We start from the raw sequence: 16083 nt of genomic DNA on the forward strand, positions 1-16083 counted from the left end.
TGGGGGACTTCACAAATAATGTATATTTATTTTGCATAATTTTTTTCCCTTCAGGGTGTCCACCCCCAAGAAAATGTCAGCCCCAGGGCCCTAAAAAGGCACACTATGGCCCTGGTGGCAATGTGCGAAAATCAATAGAAATATGGTGAGAAATACGGAAAATTAGGATACACTAACACAAAAATTGAATCAATGAAAAAAAAATATGGGGTTTATAAATGCAGTTGATAAAGAGTTAATGGATGCTACTGTCAGGGTTGCTAATTTTAATGTGGAAAAAGTCACCACATTGGCACAGACTCCTCCCATAATTTTGAATGAACAAAAACACAGAATTCGCCCCCACCCAATTTACCAAGGTCGTAATATGTTTTTTCTGGAGGCTGGGACGATGACGTAATTTTACCCTTGCCTGCGAAATTCAATAATTTTACAAAGGAATTTACTGTCTTTTATTAAATGCCATCCCATCAAAAATGCCATCTGGGGCACTGACACCCCCGGTTTTGGATCTGATCATGATATGTAGTGACCACGGCCGCAACTATGAGCAAAAATTTACTATCATAAAGGGACAGTATCCATTTTTTTAAGCAGAAAAAGAATAAACTCTGCATCCTTCTGCCCGGGGAACCAGACCCCGCCCTCTCCTACTGCAGCCATGGCAGCGACTGCTGCAAGACAAAACGTTTCAATAACTTCAGAGGTCTAAAAGAGGAAAAAAATTGAAATTATGATTCTTTTACACAACACAAAGAATGGAGCATAAAATTTTGATATTGAGTTAACAATCACCATCACGAAGATGCTCTAAATTAAGTTTCATGGCCACAGGCGCAAGAAAAAAAAATATATTAGGCCCCCTTAAATTAGGAAAAAAGTGTAAAGAGTGGGCGTTTCAGGGCCAAGGACACGCGCTCAGTGCTCCCACCATTAAATTTGCCTCTATTAATGGCTTGAATGCACATTAACTGAGTTTTTATCAGCCTAATGGCCAATTTCCGTCTAATTTGAAAACCATTGCGTTAAACTAAATGTCAAATTGCAAGATTCTATGATCCTTTCACAAATAGTTCTCCTTTCGATTATGTTTGGGCTATGATTTCTTTTTGACATTCAAATCCAGTAAGAAAATATAGCACAAATTTTATTTCTAGACACATTGTAATTTTCAATCAGATGATTTTTTCAAAATAATTTTGTTTTATTGTGGGAAATCAATTCAAAATACATATCAGGGTTCATACAAAATTTCTTAAATAAAAAATAAGGAGTTTTTAAGGACTTTTTAAGGAGTTTCAAGCAGTTTTTAAGGAGTCATGGCAAACTTCATAACTTTTACAGCAATAAAAAGGTTAAGTTTTATTAATAAGTTTTACAGCAAAAAAAGGGGGTGGGGCACATATGCAAATTTATTTTTTATTTGCCAAATTTTCCCTCTTCTCAAAAATATAGATGTAGAAGTGGTTCAGAAATTACAACTTTTGATTTGTTACCCAGCATCATAAGAATTCATAAAATAATCAATTTACACACATACTTTTATGTTGTCACCAAAGTATTCTAAAACTGAAGTTTTGGTCAAAAATATAATTCATAACAGCATCACATAAATTCTAAAAATTCTAAAAGTGATATTCATTCCCCTTCCCCCAATTATTCAAAATAAAAATCCACACCTGACAAAGATTTTTCTTACAAAATTGTATTTACAGTAACTCTTCATTCATTTCTCGCTCAAAGTGGATCAACACATACACAAATTCTTTAAAATTAAGTTTTTCAATTTTCCTTCTTGTTTTTCAGTTGTACTCAGAAAGAAATTGTTACAAAATGAGAGCAAATTTCAGGACATTCAACACGATGTCTGGCAATTTATTACTCATTATTTGGCGACATTGGCGATTTAACACTCATTATTTGGCGAAATTTACAAATTAATTCTCATAATTCAGTGGACTAGCTCTTATTCATGAAATGAATTTTTTTCCCCACGAAACATCGAGATTTGACGCAATGACGATCGACCATATTAATTTCTGCTGCTTGCAGTGGCGACTTTTACTTTTCTTTTTTTGAAAACGGAAACTGCGGTCGGTTGTTGAGAAACACTGGACGAGTAAACCATCTTAAGCTGTACGATCAAGGATATGATCGGGGGTTCACGATGAAAAGCCTGATGAAGGGCCGATAATGTTAATAAGGAGCTGCAGTTACCACAATCCGATTTTCGGGGACAAAATCGAGAGCGGGGGAAAGTCAACATTTTTTTTAAAACAGGATGGGTTTTCAGGAGTTTTACAATGCGAAAGTAGTAGCCACTTTCACAAAAATGCGTACAGGAGGTACGAAACAAGAAGACATCCAACCATAAATCATTAGCATTGCAGCATTTTAGTAAAGCTTTTCCCCCATTTTCGCTTTTTTGCTAAAAGAATTTTTTATCTAGCTTAAACCCTGTTCTACACTGACCCTTTTAAATCGCCATTTCAAATAAAATTTAAAAAAATTAACGAAAGTAAGGATAGAACAAACAACAAATGTAACTTAAGCGATGCTCCAAGAAAGGAATTCTGTTCTTAGGACCTTTTGAAAATCAAATAAAATAAAGAGCAAATTTTAAAATAAGATGCAAACGAAAGAAGAAGCAAGCACGTGGGGAAATAAGAAAGAATGATCGTAGAGGAGAGGGAAATATTCTTTGTTGTAGTTTGTCTTTTATGCTAGTTTGTTCTGGACCTGTGCCAAGTCCTGGTGTAAAGTATACACACTCAATGATATCTCCTTCTTGCTGTACAAGGAGCCTTTATCTGCTTGTGGTCAGAATGGCATATCACAGGGATCTCACTTATCCTACTTTTTTGGTAAAATGTCCTACTTTCTAGATAGGTTTTATCTTACTTTTCCTAACCAAATCTTGTCAACAAAATTTGTGTAACTTTCTTTTAAATGAAAAGAAATCACTTCAAAATATTGCCAAATAATATAAATGTAGTAGATTGCAATTAATGATTCTGCCAAAGTAGAAGTTGTATTGTTTCAGGTTATTTAGGGAGTGTACATGGGGCCGTTTGGTTTATTAATTTTTTTTGCTTAGTTTGAGCGTCCAAAAAACTCATTTTGTGTCAATGCTTTGAGTAATCATTAAAGACTTCTATCTGGAAAAAAAAAATCATTTTGTATTTACTACTTCATGCTCTTGGACTAATTGTACAGTAACTGACATTCATCATTTAAAATTATGCGACACTTTTATGTATAGGTGAAACAGTTTGCATAACAAAGCAGTTGGATACATTAGACCTATTCTAGGTTTTATGATTCTAATGCTACCCAATGGCATTGTCTTCTGTATTTTTAGGACATGCGTAAACAGTATTTACAAAGCTCTGCAAAGAGATAAAAATGATAGTGCTGCATTTGTCAAAAATGATGACACTGGTATTGAACAGTAAAATGTAAACAAATCCCTTTAAAAAAGAATGAGCAGAGCAGTAGAACAGTCTGGTTCACCTTGACTTATTTACTTTGGACCTCATAATTTACAAATTTTGCACTGTGCTTATGGAAGTGGTCTCAAAGAAGCATCATTTTAAAAAACTTGATGTCTTCATAATTTGCTGTGCATTGAGGAAAAGAGTTGACAGACTGGACTTTGGAGGACTCCTCGAAAAAAAAGAATGTAATATGCAGGTATATTGTGAGGAGACAGAAAAAAAGAGAGAATTATCTGTGGCTGCTAGTACTATGTTTTGGCACAAAATTGTTTTTGTTACCAAGTCCTTTCTGCCATTTTGCTTTGGCTCGAGGCAATCTTATAGGGTACTAAAACAGAGCTATATAAAAAATTTTTTAGTCTTTTTCTCTTATACGGCAATGTTGTCTTGGGACCCCCTCACCCTTGTCCTACTTTTTCTAATTTTTTGAGTGGGAGCAATGCATGTTGACATTTGACTTTTTTGGGGCATAGTGACCCGCTTTCATGTTGGCAGATATGCTGCTATACATTCCAAACCTTTTGTGCTGCCTTAGTCTGCAATTTAGTAACTAAACAAAGAAAATTTTAGGCAGCAATACTAATTTTTTAGTCACCATGGAAACCTGCTGCCTGGAACTTGCCCAATCTCACTGTATGTAAAATAGAGTAAATCAAACTGATGATTTTTCTCATAAAATTATTGGTTCAGTTTGAATATTTTTTCATGTTATTTCAGCAATTTTTTTTTGATAATATCATAAAGATTAAAAAAAGCATAAATGCACATATATTACCGGGAGGAGGACCAGGAGGTAAGCGAATTGGTGGAGCACCCAGTCTGAGCGGTAATCCAGGAGGCGGTAAAGCAGGACGCCCTGGAGGCGGTGGCGGCACTCCTGGTGGCAGAAGACGAGGGGGTGGAGGAATCCCTGGTCGGAGAGGTGGAGGTGGCCGAAAAACCAAAGGTGGTGGACCTGTTCAACATCAATCATAGAAAATTAATTCAACTATAAGAAAAAAAAAAGATATTGTTATGATTCAGCATTTCAAAAGCGTTTGCAATGTACGAAAAATTATACAAATTGGTAATAGACTACAGCAAACTTATTTGTGAAAAGAAAAATTGAGAACAAAAGATATCATTAACTCTATAAGCGGCATTGATGATATACCTAAACTCCTTAAAAGCCTCTTGTTTTAGCATTGCGATAAGCTGAATATTTTGTAAAGTTGATTTCTCAATGGAACATTTATCCCTATATCCCTTAGTTTGCACCTGCTAAAAATGTAAGAAAGCCTACTTAATTGAGAAAGATATGACATTTTATAGGGGGTCTAGTGATTTCTGTTATGCCGCTTAAAGAGTTAAACCAATTTCAAAAACCAGAGTATGAAAAAATTGATTTAAATCAGATTTTATATATATATATACATACATACATATAAATCAGGTTTTTTGATTAAAATTAACTGACTGCTTATTAATTAAAACAAATCTTGTTTATCATTAAGAATGAAATAGGTAGGTGATATGAAAATATGCAATCTCTCAAATTTAATTCAACCCTAATGAATAAACTAAAAACTAAACAAACTACAAGCAAAGAAATATGAACACCAAAACTACTATTTATGAAGTGCATATCATTAGCAAATCCTATTAAATATTAATTTTATTATTATACCAATCAGTATACACACACAAACACATCCACTTCTGCATAATTATATCTTAACCTTGAGTTGTATGCAGAAGATTGTTTGTGGTAAAATAAATGAATTTGGATAACAAAAATTCTGAGAAGTCAAGATGGTGCCAGAAAATTTGTTTTTTCTCCAAATTTTTCATACCCGGCAGAAAATGTATTCAAAAGTGTCCTGATCTTTGAATACATTTTCTGCTGGATTTGAAAATAAAACCTTTAGCTATGCAACCAGAACCATAAAGTTTTTTTTTTTCAAATCAAACCCAAACTTTCAGGAGATAAAGTCACATGCTTTTTTTTTTCTTGAATTCTTCACTGTTGAAAAATATCCCTGTTTCATTAAATTAAATTCTGAAATATTTTTAAAAGAGCAGTAATAATTAAAAAATGATCTTGTTAAGAGGAGGATGGGATAGCAGTCATTCTGAGGATTCATTACACTGGAGGTGTTTTCCACTTGTCCAAATTACCATTTATATATATATATACATAGGAACTTTTAAAACAGAATAATTTGACTTATCATTAAATACAAATGTCAATAAGATTATTGTATATTAATATTTTATACAACACAACCTGTCATGTATAGCAACAGACCTACAGAATGCCTTCACCTGGCTGATGATTTTAACAGGCCAATTTTTGGGGTCGGGCTTATATTATGAGCATCTTGGAAAATCAAGCTAAGGCTTATTTTTTGGTTAGGTCATAGTTTCAGGGAGTGGGAAGTGACAAAGTCCATTTCGGAGCAGCTTTGGAGCAGCAAAATTCAGAATTTAGAGCAGTTTTGGAGCAGAAAAATATAGGATTCGGAGCAGATATTTATAAATTGGAGCAGCGAAATTAACAAGAATATTTTTAACAAGAATATATTAACCCTCACCTCTTTTTCAAAATAAAACAACTGCACTGTCTCTTGTTATCAAACATCTTTAATCAGCTTGTTTTTTGTTTTTGGTGTTTCAGGCTTTTGACACCTTGTTTGAAAAAGCAGCTGTCATAAAATTTTTTGCACCAGTCTATTTAAGATGAGTTTTGCTTACTGAGGGCACTATTTGCTGTCTGGAGCAGCAGCACTTCAAATGGACTAAAAATTTTCTATAAGTTTTCAATTTTTTTATACTCTGAAAAAAATTGTTGCGAAATGGGAGAGAAATTTTGATAGAATCGACACGATGTTTGGCGCGTCAGCACTCATTACCTGGGGAGATTGGCGATCTGACACTCGTTATTTGGCGATATGACACTTGTTATTTGACAATATGACACTCGTTATTCGGCAAAGTTTCTAAATTAGCATTCGTAATTCGGCAGACATGCGATTTTTACTCCCGTTCACGAAACATCAGGATTTGACGTAATGACGATTGACTATAGTAATTTCTGCTGCTTCTACTGGCAATTTTTTTTGACTCGCATTTGTGCTTTAAAGGTGAAAGATCACTGCAAACCATCTTCAGTAGCACGATCACGGATATTATCGGCATTTCGCAATGGAAAGCCAGATGAGGGGCTGATAGTTTAAATAAGGCGATGGTTTAAGTACAATGGAATAAACACACTCTTGTCGGAAAGAATCGTTTTGCGGCAAGCAGGAACAAAAAATTGTTGCCGTCCTTTCTGAAATTCCGGGCATACTGAAGCAAAATTTGCTATTTGGTGCAGAAAAATACAAAAATACACTATTGGAGCAGGATGACACAAGATGCTAATTTTGGCGCAGTGCAGCACAATTGGTGCAGAGTTCCCACCCTTGTAGTTTCGGAAAAAACTATACTTTTTGTTCTGTTTTACTTGTAGGTGTTCGTTACCAATGTTCACTTCAAGAATCCCACGAAGTTATTGTCTTTTTCGTTATGAGATTATATACTTTTGTGTCTTGATATTTCAATTATAAAAGTATCATGTATATAAAAAAAGTATACACAAAGTATGTTTAAAACATAAAAAAAGGAATGCAAACATGTAAATATTTTTTGAATGAAAATTCAGTTTACATACATCGGTTTACTTCTTCACAGAGGCTTCAATTAATTTATACAAGGATTTGTTGTGTGTGAAGAATTGTGTATTATAAATAAGCAATAATTTCTTTGGATATGTTTATTACATATCGGGTATAATACACACACATATATATATATATATATATATATATCACATATCTAAGTTCATGGTTACATTTTCTGTTTGCGGCTCTTTGTAATATTTTAATATGTGAATCTCGCACCTAACTAAATGATTACATAAAAAAGTAGTCAGAAGAATTATATATATAAAAAAGTGTTTGCAATTCCAAGAAATTATCACTGCAGCAATTTTTGGAATGCATAAACTAACCTTAAAATAAAATTTTAACCTCAAAGCAACACATTTTTCTCAAAAAACCCCAGCCCAGGGGGGGGGGAGAGGGGAAAATGGGTATCTGCCAGGGGAGCAAATTTGACAACCCTGGTTATATTCTATAAGTTTAACTCCCTATATTTTTCTGAAATTTTTTCCATGCACAAAATCTAGAAATAGAACAGCTATCTTTCTGCACTGCATCTAGAGATTAGGCTCAAGTCTATATTTTTTTTAATAAACAACTTTGCAGCATTCCAATGACATGCATACCATACTAGGTTACTTTTACTTCAATGTCATTGAAGTTAAATAAAGGAAAAATGAAATTAAAATTTTGTGATTTAACTGAATGATATTAAAAAAAAAATCAAGTGATTCAAATTGTGATTTTAATCATGATTTAAACCAAGCTGATTTAAATTGGTGTACCCTGTCAAAAATGTTTAACATCCAATTTGCATGAAAGCAAAAGTTCGAAGATATACTAATTAAAAACAAGACAACACTGGTAAAACTTAGTTATTGCATACCACACATAAAAACGATCAAATATCATCACAATTAATTAGAAAATACCTTGAGGAAGTCTTGGTGGTGGCCCAGCAGGAAGAGGTACTTGATGCAACGGTGGTGGAGGCACTGGTATATCCTCAGTTCTAAGGATTTCACCAGTGTCAGCTGCATTATCTCTGAGATTTTCTGAATTGTTCCCATCATAGTCATCATCAGCATGTTTGGCCTGGAATACAGCAAAAACCATAATATACTTATAATAAAACTCTTTTCAATATAGTCATGTCATTTAGCCAGTCTAATAATCTTATATTTTTAGCTAATCTCCTTGCAAACATAAAGGAGAGCAAATCACTAATAGCAGTACGTATGTATAGCTCAAAATGTGCATGTTTGCCATGGCGCCAGCTCGATCACATGTTGTGATTGGATTCTTTATACATAAATATTTGTGACTGCAAGCTTCTCATTTCTGTGGTCTTTTTATTGAGATCAAAATGGTGCATATAATAAGCACAAAATATTAACTCTCATTCTGTGTCAAAAAAACGAAAAACGAAAAAAAGATTGTAAAGAAGCTTCCAAAAAGCTAGAAATTACATATCTTCGTGAAATATGATATTGACCTTGCAATACACAGGAAAGAACAAAACTTTTTCAAAGGTAACAGGAAAATGTAAGTTTGGGAGTTGTACTCAATGAAAGAGCTAGGATATGAATAGGTTTACACAGATACATACGAGAAACTTCCAAAAATCTAATTTTTGATCTCCCACATCATTTTTATACTGTGAATCTCAATTTTTTGACACCTAGAAGCAGGGTTGGCACGAAGAAAAAGTTTCTGACGGTTTAAACTGTCACGTCAAAAACCCCTTGTCAAGAACTCAAAAACCTTAAATATTGCTTTTCAATACAAAAATTCTTGTTGAAAATGCACACATTCATTGCATGTAATGTTTAAAGTCACTGTACACTGTATTATACAAAGAATAAATACTTAATATGACTGTAAAATAATTTTCTGCTCTTTACAAAATTATTTTGGACAATATATGTGTATTTTTTCCTATAAAATATGCAATTTGAATAGAGCATAACATAAAAGCTGAAGGAAAAAACTATGGAACTATTCGATACTCTTCAATTCAGCATAATTCTCAACCTTCCAAATTTCTTCACCTGCTTATATATGTGTATTGATATAAATCATCAGCTGTACTCTTTTCATAACAGATAGGTGTTTGAAAAAACTTCTTTTATACCATATATGCAATGTTGATTTCTGTTATTATTAAATTATCTATATAACCACTGATATACTTGAAATGATACCCTTATTGTGCATAAGATTAGAGTATAGCTAGCAATAAAAATACTAAATTGTAGGATTAAAATGTCCTTTAATTAAGCAGTGTTGATTGCATATGATGCTCAGGAAAAGCTCCTATAACTTATTCCAAGTACAAAAGTAATAATAACATTTGAACAATAAATTTTTGACTGTTTTAATTGAAAATGTAAAATTCTAGAGAATAATTTTTAGGAGAATAATTCTTGAGAATATTTTCATCAAGGAGAATATAATACTAATATATTTATAATTTATTATATAATTATTATAATAATTATACTAATACTTCCAGAGAATATTCGAGAATATTCTCTGGAAGGACTATTGTTATAAATAACTGGAGCATATATTCTTATCAAAAATAATTATTCTCAAGTTAGTAATAATAGTCCTTCCAGAGAGTATCCTCAAGAATATTTGTATAATAACATGTATTATAATAAATAATCTCTATAAATAACTTGAGAATAATTTTTATTATTTTCCGGGCTCTCTTCCATCAAGAAGACAGGAATATTGAAGTTTGTAGTCCACAATTTTAATGAAATAAATTGAAGTGAAATCAACATGGCTGAATTGCACAACTTTTAAAGAAATATGAGTGATACAGAATTAAGTGTATGCTTAATGAAAAACAACAGTTCTGTATCTTCTTAGAATGGATGTGATTATATAAGAATAGCTTCCTTTATCAATCAACTTAGGTTTAATTTCTTTTGTTTTGAACTTATTTCTGAAAATTTATCTAATTTTAAAATAATTAAAGGTTTAATCTTAAGGTCATTTGATCATTTTTGTCGCACCACTGTCATTTTTTTGCACATGAGGGCAAATTAGACCGGGACCTACAATTTATTGCAGATTCCTAATGACAGGCTTGTTTTTTATATTCAATGAGAGGTTGGTGCGCTAACCCCTCGATGGAGGACTCCCTGCGGTAGCAATCTTTTTCTGTGGTCATGTCACTGTTTCTGTTGGACCCCCAGTGTCAGGACAGTTTTCTGACAAGGATGAACGGGGTATTGAACTCGCAACACCTCTAAACATCCTTTTTGGTACTTTAGACGAGTATCTTATCAACCTGGGCTACTGTGCCCTTTAATCCTTTAATGTTAAGGTTTCTAAAATCTTCATAACCAAACTTTTAAAACCTCTCACCATGACCAAGAGAATATTTTGAGAATATTATTGAACTAAAAGTTGTCATGGGGGGGGGGGGGGAAATACGGCAAAAATTGCTTTGTTTTAAATGTTTCAGGCAATGAAAACTGATTTATATTTCATAATATAAACAAAAAAAAAATATTATTAAAAAAAAATTCATTATTTAAAAGAAAAATGAATATTCTCGATTATTCTTTAATTTTTACATCCAGGAGAATATTCTGAGAATATTATTCTCCATGAATATTTGTAAAAATTGGAGAATAATTGAGAACATTCATTTTTCTTTTAAATAATGAATTTTTTTCCCACCTCACATCTCTAATTTTAATACTAATGAGCTGAAAAACATAACCTTGTGATCTTTTATCACACATATTTTGAATGAATAGCTCTATTTTGCTTAGTAAATTGAACACAGGTAATCAATAGAGAAAGTGGACCATAAAATTATATATTAGTTTTCTGTTCTAGACACTGTCGAGAAATTCAAAATTGCAAATTATAATTAATATTTTGTTTTGATTATGTCATAAATTTGTGTTTAAAAAATAAATCGTAATACACAAAAAAGTTTCTCAAGAGGTTATCAACCTACTGTGTTCGAAACATTATCCAAAAGCATTCATTTAGGTTTCTGACAGTTTAAACCAGTTTTTGATGCTTGTCATGTGAAAACCAGTTTTTGACTTTTTGACGTCAAAAACCCAACTCTGACTATAACTAATAATTACCAGGAGTTTTTTTTTTTGAGATATTTAAATTTGATTGTATGTGAGGATATTTTGTATATAAATACACAGATAAGGATGATGCCTCATTATAATGATTGCATCACACATAATGAATAGAGTAACAGGCATCACAGAGAAAAAAAGAAAAAAACCTTTGAATTTTCTGCATCTTCATTGACTTCATCATCATCCTCTTCACCTTCATTGTTTTTATCCTCTGTCATTCTTCCTCCATCAGCTTTGGTCTTTTCGGCACCTTCATCAGCGAATCTGATTTTCCTGCTTTTACCTAAATTGCAAAATTAAAAATAAAAAATGGTGAAAAATGAATAAGTTAATAAATAACACAATAATTATGTTAATAATTAAGTTTATTATTAATAATAAACTAAAAACCAGCAACACATTAATAGACTTTAGGGAAAAAGCACGCTGTCATTTGCAAAAAAGAAAACTGATGTTGATTATTGAGAATGCATCAGCACATATATTTCCAATTCAAAGACATTCAGCAGTCCACATATGATGAACTATTACGAGACAGATTTTTCTTAATAACAAAATTTTTACAGGAATGTTTACATTTTTATTAATATATTTACTATACATCAAAAATTGTATCTCTATAACAGATTTTTATTTTATGTATTGTAATTGTATATTTATACAGTGGAATTTATATTTGCATGTGAATGTAGCACTATACAAATTAGAAATAAATGAATATATGGACATATTTCAAATATTGTATAAGCAGGGTCTGTTCCTTGTATGGGTAAATGGATCATGTGACTAATAACCCCATATCTGTGTGCCCTCCACATCTGCCCTGAGAAAAGAACAGTGCCAAAGAACACTGGGTGTTTTGAAACTCATGGTGCATATGTTAGGCAGTGATAAAACACAACCGGACAAGTACCAATTACCATGCAACCCATGCCCAGAATGCAAATGGTTAAGAGCAAAAGGGTGGTGCATGCTATATTTTGAAATGATGAGAAACCAGACAGACAGAATGAAAGGACTGATGAATTTAAGGAAAAATTTTATTCACCAACATCCAATTACACAGAGATGTCACAGCAACAGCCCAAAATTGCGGCCCCCTAACAGTGATGTAGACTTCACCCCACCAGAAATTTAGTGACTGTTGAACATCATGAAAACACTGGGCATGTCTCGTATGGTGCCCGCAGCTTCTGAAACAAGAAGGCAACAAAATCTGTTGGCCTTCTGATTCACGTAAGCATCCATCTAGTGATTTACAACACAAATGATAATGGCTGATATGAACGGTGTATTTATTTCATTTGCTGGAAAGCAGTGCCCACTAGAGCTTAACCACTTGAGTTCTAGGCATGGGTTGTATGGCAATTTTGTGTATCTAGTTGTGTTCTATCACCCTCTGGCGTATGTGCCATGAGTTTTGAAACACCTTGCATAAAGAGCTTAAAAATTCATATTTGCACAGGGCCCAAACTTATTAGAAGCAGGCCCAAGTTGTAAGGCTGACTGCCCACTGGAGAAACTGGAAAGGAGATCACATTTGTCCCTTGAAACTGGAAAACAATTTCAGCTGTCCAAACAAATATTCAATTATGGTTAGAATTTTTTCTTTAAATATTCATTAAATAATTTTTAATTACAAGAAACTTTGTTTCAATGTGATTCTATTCTGATTTTACTTTGAAAAGATGCAGTACTTACTCTTTTTAGTTTCTTTTACTTTATTAGCCATGTCTAGTTTATTTTCTTCTATTTTCAATACTAATAATGAAAAAAAAAAGTATCAACACAATAATATAACAAGCTGAATCAAAAAGAAAATAATCTGAATGATTTATTACAGAAAATTAAGACTGCTGATTATAGAAAGATTATCACAACACCAGAACTAATAATTCTATCCCTCTCGAAAACTAAACATTGAAGGCCCGGACACACCTTGCTTCACATCTCAGAGAGAAAAATGTTCCCAAAAGATGGGTACATCAGAAAACTTTATTAAATAACAAAAGCAACATGGCAACAAAAAAAAAATTATCAACATAAAAGAAAAATTAGCAATCACCAATCTGAATTCCCAGGATCTGTTCAATAATAGATTGAGTACAACAAAAATAAGTTAATTTTTGTGAAATTAAGTGAGTCTGTATTGTCGATACACAATCTTGGTATGATCACCAGATTAAATCAATAAAGATTGAACAAAAGAAGCATAACATGAATACCATCACAGACAATGTAAAGAAAAATAAACGTGTGATGATGAAACAAATTTCCAGATAGTAATAATTTATTGTAATATTTCTGTAATAAAATGTATTACATTTTCCATCAAGATTCTCATCATCCTCATCACTCGATAACTCAGGAGGGGGACCTGGTGGAACACCTGGTGGACGTAAAACTGCAACATATTCATTATCTGTTTCCCTAAATGAGGGGGGGGGGGGAAGGGATGATTTGGGATAAAAATTAGTGATTAAAATAAAATGATGCAAATAGTTTTAATATTAACCAATCAAATATAAAAATTGGCGAATATCTTTTGTTTGAGAAAATAAAAAACAATAAATACAGTATTTATCAATAATTATGATGACATTTCAGAACTCATAATTGCTGACATGGTTATGTGCAATATATATATATATATATAACAGACCCTTTTCTTTCGTTTTTTACACTGAAGAAGGGGCTATATTAGCCTCACAACAGCTATATAATGTTTTTTTTTCCCAAATATATTTGAGTTTTCAAACCTTGGATACTACCTCATCTATCTGCTCAAAAGATATTTTCCTTTTATGTATGGCAAACGGCATAACCAAAGTAAATATTCCGAAATCCACTCTCAAAGCTGAGAATTTGTTAATGTTGAGCAGCTCGAATGAAAAGTAAGACAAAATTAGCAATAAGATACTCACATATAGGCAGAGGTCTTTTTCAAAATAGATTGCGGTAGTTGGAGCTCATCAGCCTTTGGTATGTCCATTTCATTAGGTAAAGGAATCTGTGATGTGACTGACAACATAATCGAATCATTAATATTAGTTTATATAAATAAATGCAGTAATAAAACTTTCTGCAATTGAAGCAAAATGTGTGAAAGATTTGTGAAAGTCTTGATTTTATAAACATAACACAATTGAAGGGTCGGAGGAAAAAGGCTTTCAGTCCAAAAAAAATTGAAATTAATGTTTTTGCAGTTTCGTATAACTCAGTAGTCTCTTTCAACCACAAAACCACAAGAAGCAAAAATGGTTTGTCTGCTGTAATAAAGGATGAAAGATACAGCATAAAAGGAAAACAATGTACTTAGTCACAGCTTATTTTTAGTTTCTTAAAAAATCTTGTTTTATGGACTGAAAGCATTTTCCCTCTCAGACCCTTCAATTGTTAATTTGAAACAGTGAATCAATACTGTTAAATTCCCAATGGCCTTTTGGTATGATAAAATGTTTTTCATAACACTGTATAATTATAATAAACATAACCCTTTGTGAGTATGTGTTCTTGAATATATTTTAAATTTTAAACTTGTCTATACCACATCCAATGCTGAATTTTTGGTTAATGCATACAGGATGTCATGATACAATTTATCACAAAAGAAGTGATACACTCCAGGCAAAAAAGAAAATTATGGCCATTTGATCGGCATTGATGCATAAAAAAAACTTGCACCACACCCAGAGAATTTTTTATGGAAGAGAAAGCTGTGATTATCACAAGCAAAAGTGTTTTGTGCATGGGTGGAAAAAGAAAAGCAAAAGTAAGGCATATATCTATGTAATCCAAAGAACTTGCTGTGAAGCCATATCTTTACCATTTTTTACTAATAAAAAAAAGAGGGAAAAGAATATTTTTAGAATATATATACATATACAATCCCTTGATGGATTTTCTTATGCAATGTATTTTTGTTGATGTGATGAATAAAATTGAATTGAAAAAAATAAAATAAAATAGCATAGCAAATTCTACTCACCATATTCTGGCATATCTGGAGCTGCAGGTAAAGGGATCTCATCAACCACAACTTGAGTAGTCACACGAACTGATTCTATAAACAAAAGAAGTGGGAATGACTATCAGAATATTTTTTCTTCTTCAGTTCAATAAGAGAAATGTTTATGGATAAAAAGATTTAATTAAGCTAAATTTATTGAAGCTTTGCAGAGACTTCAAGGTATTTTTATAGGCCTAAAAGCAAAAAATTGGGCAAAAAAGGAAAAAACACCATTGACAAAGAAAGGGAGGGAATGGAATTGCCAAAGTATCATAGCATTTAAAAATGTTGTGTCATTCAGATTCACACCTCAAATATTTTAATTATAGTATTATCTATTAATACTTGAAGAAACACAAGTTTTAACAAATTTAAAAATCTTTCTTTTCCACAGAATGTAGTATCAAAAAAATGTATAATAGCAAAACTATAAAAAAAAATTATTAAAATTTCCATTGTTACTTGAAAAATCCAATTAATGATTATGTTTAATTTCCCCCTCCCAAGCACTCAATTGATCTACACACATTTATAGATTATCTTAGGTAACCTCCTCCTAACCAGATGTCTCCATGAAGAGATTTAGCAGGGTGGTCAAAGAAGATTTGGGTCATGCTGGAAGCTGTGCATGTATGAGTTGTGAACTTTTTGTGAAATCTGTTTTTGTATAATGCTTGTTGTGTAGTGCTGCCATCTGCCGTCAATTTCTCTAACCATGAGTGAAATGTAATGACTGAATAATTGTATCGTTCTAGGCATGTTGCTCTCTG

General features: G+C 32.3%; 1 protein-coding gene across 1 annotated transcript in view; it reads right to left on the reverse strand.

Moving 5' to 3' along the window:
- Positions 1 to 16083, reverse strand: part of LOC149076735 (uncharacterized) — a 35979-nt gene that overhangs the window by 12599 nt on the left and 7297 nt on the right. Inside the window, exons 6-12 of the mRNA XM_089244372.1 lie at positions 15293 to 15367; positions 14229 to 14325; positions 13628 to 13734; positions 13006 to 13065; positions 11451 to 11587; positions 8110 to 8272; positions 4273 to 4452 (exon numbers count right to left, since the gene is read on the reverse strand). Of these exons, the coding sequence (XP_089100498.1) occupies positions 4273 to 4452; positions 8110 to 8272; positions 11451 to 11587; positions 13006 to 13065; positions 13628 to 13734; positions 14229 to 14325; positions 15293 to 15367 (819 nt within the window). The remainder of the gene's footprint in view (positions 1 to 4272; positions 4453 to 8109; positions 8273 to 11450; positions 11588 to 13005; positions 13066 to 13627; positions 13735 to 14228; positions 14326 to 15292; positions 15368 to 16083) is intronic.

Source organism: Pholcus phalangioides, unplaced genomic scaffold (genome assembly GCF_987345545.1).
Source record: "Pholcus phalangioides strain wild (caught in Gottingen) unplaced genomic scaffold, Ppha-v1.0 ptg000015l_1, whole genome shotgun sequence".
Classification (NCBI taxonomy): Eukaryota; Metazoa; Arthropoda; class Arachnida; order Araneae; family Pholcidae; genus Pholcus; species Pholcus phalangioides.